Source organism: Coccinella septempunctata, chromosome 7 (assembly GCF_907165205.1).
Source record: "Coccinella septempunctata chromosome 7, icCocSept1.1, whole genome shotgun sequence".
NCBI classification, from domain to species: Eukaryota; Metazoa; Arthropoda; class Insecta; order Coleoptera; family Coccinellidae; genus Coccinella; species Coccinella septempunctata.
The window spans coordinates 26194465-26200330 of NC_058195.1; the positions used below are offsets into that span (position 1 = coordinate 26194465).

At 38.4% G+C, this 5866-nt stretch overlaps 1 protein-coding gene across 1 annotated transcript; it reads right to left on the reverse strand.

Moving 5' to 3' along the window:
- Positions 1–1859: 1859 nt before the first annotated feature.
- On the reverse strand, positions 1860–4766 carry LOC123317677. The gene has a single exon (XM_044904284.1). It carries the CDS (start codon positions 4764–4766, stop codon positions 1860–1862), a length of 2907 nt encoding a protein of 968 aa, XP_044760219.1.
- Positions 4767–5866: the final 1100 nt, after the last annotated feature.

The following is a 5866-nucleotide window of genomic DNA, read 5'->3' on the forward strand; positions in this document are numbered from 1 at the left end:
CGTATTAACGACCACTGTCAATTTTTCGCCGCATTTCCTACTACTGGATTAGCATTCTAGAGTAATAATATATAATATGATTTCTATGGTTTTTTGCCATTTATATTCTCTGTTCTGCTGTTCCATAATGGGTATTTACAGTTGAAATCTCCGATGCAGATTTTCGTGTTTGCCCCTTCCAACATGTTGTTTATCTCTTCTTCCAATAAATTGTTTTGTGGTGGCCTGTATTCCGAGGTAATTTCGACTCTTTGACGATTTAATTCGGCAACAATCGTAACTGTTTCTGTTTCTTCTTGTATTTCGTCGGATCTACTTTTGAAGTAGTGTTTCAGATCTGTTCCCACCAATATTGCTACTCCTCCTCCGGTGTTCGTAATTCTGTCACATCTATACGTTTCATAATTCATGAAATTCAGTCGTCTATTCCGGTTTATTTTTGTTTCCTGTAGGGCTATAATATCAGGTTGTCTCTTTGATATTATTTCTTCTATCTCGGCTTTCCTAGTGTTGATCCCGTTTATGTTCCACGGTATTATCTTGAGGGATGTCTTCCTAATAAGGTCCATTTATTCAGCTTACTGAATAATGCTTGGAGTTTTTTCTCCATTTCCCTCTCAATTTTCAACATTATCTTGTTGAAAATTTTTCCGTGAAGATATCTAAATCATCGGCGGATTCAGATATCTTTTTCTTCTCCTGTTGTTCACAGCCTGTTTCATTGGAAGCTTCTTCTGTTCTCCTTTTTTCTGAACCGGTTTTGGGGTCTCCCTCTTGATTTCCTATTCTGTAGGTTGGGCCTTCGCTACTTCCTGAATTTTTTGAACAGTAGTTGTTGTTTTTGTTACCGGCTTTTTCTGTTCAGCTGGTTTTCGGGAATTCTTCTTTCTGGTCACCAGCTTGGACTCGCCACATTCTTTGTAGCTAGCTGGATGACCGTCTTCTCCACATGAGACGCATGAAGCATTTCTCTCTTCACCTTTTCTGGTGAGTGTGCAGTCATTGCTGCTATGGCTTCCTGAGCACTTCACGCATCTCCACGGGAAGGAGCATTTGTTCTGTGCATGTGCTTACCTTTGGCACCTTAAGCACTGGCTTGGACTTTCAGGCCTCTTTTTGTGTTCAACCACAATTGTTCAGTTCGGTGCTGAACTGTCTCAAAATATCAAAATTCCAAATATTCTCGTCGATTTTATTTTCTGTCCAACTGACATTAACATAATTTTTTTCTATCTACAGTGTCATGACGAATTAAATTAAATTATTATAAAAGTAAGCTGGTAGGATCCGACATTTTTCCCCCCTGCTAGAAGAACTAGTTCTCTTCTAGCTCCAATAAACACACCTTTGTGACAGGTCGTCGATATTCCCCTGAAGACGTCTTTACATCCACAACTCTCACTTTTTGATCTGGTCCAGGATAAACATTAGTTATTCTTCCCAATTTCCATTTATATCTTGGGGCAGTATCATCAACTAGAACAACAACATCGTCCACTCGAACTGGTTTCTGATCTCTAGTCCATTTATTTCTTCTGGTTAGAGTAGGTAGATATTCTTTTACCCAACGACTCCAAAAGGAATCTAAAAGATGTCTAGATAATTTCCACCCCCGTCTTAAAGAGTTTTCATTCAAATAATTAGGAAATGGGGGACCTTCTCCATTTGAAGAACCAATCAAGAAATGATTTGGTGTAAGTACTTCGAGATCATTTGGATCATTTGATAGTCTACTTAAAGATCTGAAATTATCTAGAAATTCTGCTTCTGCGAACAGGGTCTGCAAAATTTCTTCCTTCAAAAATTCTTGGACTCTACTTGAATTACTCATCCAATTCACAACATCGAATCCAGCAAGCTTATGTATCCTTCGCATCTTCTTCTGAGTCCCTTGAGTCAAAATAGTCGTCTACGTAAAATTTCTCTGTGATTGCTTTTCGTATCTCAGAATCTTGTGCAAATTTCTCAGCGTTATAATTCTTTACGAATTGTGCGCAAACTGGCGAACAGGTAGCTCCAAAGGTCATTACGTTCATCTCATATGTATCAGGATTACGATTATATTCCAAGTCTCTCCAAAGAAAACGTTGCGAAGGCCTATCTTGTTTTCGGATACGAACCTGGTGAAACATTTCATGCACGTCCCCGCATAATCCAAATCTTCTTTGTCTAAATTTCCATAGAATAACTACCAGCGATTGTAAAAGATCAGGACCAGACAATAACGCATCATTTAGGCTGAGACCATTCGATTTGGCAGCTGCGTCAAAAACTAACCTGATTTTATTTGGATTCTCGACTGCAAAATGCGGAAGGTACCAAGTTCGTGGACCATATACGTCAGCTTCTTCATTGAGTTTCGTCACATACCCTTTTTCTATGTAGGACTGAATTTTCAGGCAATACTCTTTTCCGAATTCAACGTTTTTTCGGCACTTTTTCTCGATACATTTCAGTCTCTGCAATGCTCGGAATTTACTCTCTGGAAGCTGCGTGTCTTCCTCTTTCCAAAGAAGTCCAACTTCATATCGACCATCTACTCTTCTGATTGTCTCCATTGCCCTAGAATTTTCTTGGCTCAATCTGTTGGGTGTTATTAAAACTCCAAAAGATTCAGTCGAATACTGCCTTTTCATTAGATCCTGAAGCTCATCGTCTTCATTATGTTTTTCGCATACATGTAACACACGAGTATTTTCCTTTTCATTTCTTCTTGAACTGGGCCCATGTACTGACCATCCCAATAAACATCTTGTCGCCATCAGAGAATATTCTGTTCCACATCGTATTTGCCGAGGGGTTATCAAATGAATGTTATCCTGTCCGATTATCATGACAGCTTTCTGATTCTCATAACTCCGAATCGGTATTCCTTTTAGATGAGATTCTCTTTCAATATCTGTTATTTTTATTGTTTGTGACGGCAACGACAGATTTTCCATGGTTCGAACACCCTTTAGAAGATGAATTTTGCTTCCTTTATCCACCTTAGAAATCTTCAAATCGAATTTAATCGAATTCACTTGTGAGTTGATTTCTTCGTTTGTCCACTGCAAACATATCTGTTCTGGAGAACCTGTAATACCTAGATGTTTCGCGATTTCTGCATCTAGCAAAGTAATGGTTGATGCCTCATCACAAAGTGCATATACTGTTTGGATGCTCTTTGGACCATAAAGCTTTATTGGAATCATCCGCAATAACGTTTTCCTGTCGCTGGCTACTGCACATATCATCTCAACTTTCGACGTACTGTCATTAGCAGTATTCTCACTTGAAGGATAGGTTTTTTCTTTATGGAGAAGACGGTGGTGAAACAATTTGCAACCAGATATTCCACATACTTTTCTGTTCCGACACTTTAATTTTTGGTGGTTTCTTTTAAGACACGAGAAACAAAGTTTTTTCGCCGTAACGGTTTTCCATCTGGTATCGATGTCGTCAGCCTTCATATTAGGACACTCACTTTGATGACTGTCGTTGCCACAATATGAGCAATACTTCTGTGCAATCTTGAATTTGTGTGTTTCTGCTGTACTGAGGACTCTTTCGGATCTTTTCGATTGATTTTGTTTTTCGATTTCAAATGGCTGAGGTGTACTCACAAAACATGCGGCGCTAGCGTAATTCTCCAACCATTCTGCAAAATCAGCGAGATTTACTATTCCATTCCTCCTTGAAACAACTTCACCCCAGTTCAATTTCAATATATCTGGTAACTTATTTAGGAGTTCTTTCATCAACTGTGGGTTTTGTAGATGACCTGTGGATTCCAAAATTTTCATAGTAGATACCATATTATTAACTTCATTCGATAGATTAATGAGTTTCTCCAAATTACAGTCTTTTATGTACGGGATATTTTTGATTTTCATAACGAGTGTTTCGATGATGAATTCAGGCCTGCCAAAGCGTGTTTCAAGTGTTTTCATAACCAGATCCACGTTCGATGTCAGCATCATTCCAGAAACGGTAGACTTGGCTAATCCCTTCAAGCATTTCTGTAACTTGAGCATTATCTCCTCATTCGAATATTCACATAATGAACAAATATTCGTAAAATGTTTATAAAATAGTGGCCAATCTTGGGGATTTCCATCGAAACAAGGAAAATCTTTGTCAACCGATGGTCTGGCTCCAATTTTATACGAAGCATTTTGGGGTTGTCCTGAAGTTTTGAATGTCATTAGTACTTCCTGTAGTGTGTTGCATAACATGTGGATATCATTCTTGGAATCCTTTCTTGGAAAACTTTCAAAATCATCTATTTCGCCTACTTCTGGAATATTATTAATCCAATTTGTCACATGATTGTCATTTCTTTCATCATTCTTTCTATACGTTCCAGAAAATTTCGTTTTTCTAGATACACAACTAGCACTTTCACTGTTTTGTGGCTCAAATTCTGCTTCTTCTAATTCCTCTTCCATATCTTGCAAGCGGGTACTGTTTTCTATTTCCTTTTGTTTCGACTCGAGCTCAAACTGCACTTGTTTTCGTTTCAACATTTCTAACTCTTGCATTTTCTTCTCATTTTCTAGGATGCGCCTTTTTTTCTGCAAATCAATAGTGCTACGGTTTGATTCTGCTCCTTTGGAAGAAGTTGGTTTATCGTTTCTTGCAATGAAACGACTTGTGGATGCAGGCTGAAATTCAGTATCATGTGTAGATCCAGCATGTGATGTGTTTCTGTCTGCCCTAGGAGTTCCGGTTCCATTACCAAAGTTGTTGGGCCACACAAAATCTGCCGATAATGATCTATTCATCCCAGCTAAATTTCTTCTTGGTCTATTCTGCTCCATTCAAAAGATCACGTCGGGGTCACCAAATGTTCAGTTCGGTGCTGAACTGTCTCAAAATATCAAAATTCCAAATATTCTCGTCGATTTTATTTTCTGTCCAACTGACATTAACATAATTTTTTTCTATCTACAGTGTCATGACGAATTAAATTAAATTATTATAAAAGTAAGCTGGTAGGATCCGACAACAATACAGAGATTGTAGAGTCGCTTCAGTGTCACAAATGTAAATATTGTCCGCCATTTGAGGTCGAAAACGGTCCAACCAATAAAAACGCGGACGTCTATTGTCGCCACTGTGGTATATAAAGTCACTGTCAAAGATTATAGAGTAGACAATTCGTTAAAATTTTCAAAGTTGGTGTTCATCCTCAGTGTCCAGAAAAATTTTTTTTCGTTGGTACTGCAGAAAACATCAGGTGAGCTTATTTTTCGTAATTCTTTTCTGATTTTTCTCATAGCGTAGAGAATTTTTAATGGGTTTAATTTAATTTTCTTTTTTGTCTTGAAAAATTTTATTTCAAATTGCTTTGAGTAGCAAAGTAATTATTAATTGGATTTTAAAATGTCTGACCATTCGGACTGCGATTCCGTAATGGAAGAAGACGCGCTAGGAATCGCTAATGTCGTTTCCGAACACGATATTTTGAGAGAGGAGAACGCAAGTTTGAAAGCGAGGGTGAATGAGATAGATAGATGCGTATCTAGCTTAGTTGCTGAGATTAACAATCTCAGGGAGAGGCTCGAGTTGCAGGAGGGAAATAAGGAAAGTCCTTACTCCAAAGCACTCAAAAAGAACATTGTTTTGATAAATGTCCAAGAAGTGACCTTACCGGTTCAAAAACCGAAGATGGAGGTGGTCAAAACACCTCAAAACAAAATTTCCCCACCCGCCAAAAGAGTGAGAAAGGATAGCTCCTGGTCCAATGAAGACTCGAACAAACAAGAGTCTTGGAAACCCCAGCCCAACAGAAAACCACTCCAGTGGAGGAGAGGAAAGAAAAAATCCCCCCAGTCACCCTGAGAGGTACGTCCGAATGGACGTCAATTTCTAACGCGTTAAT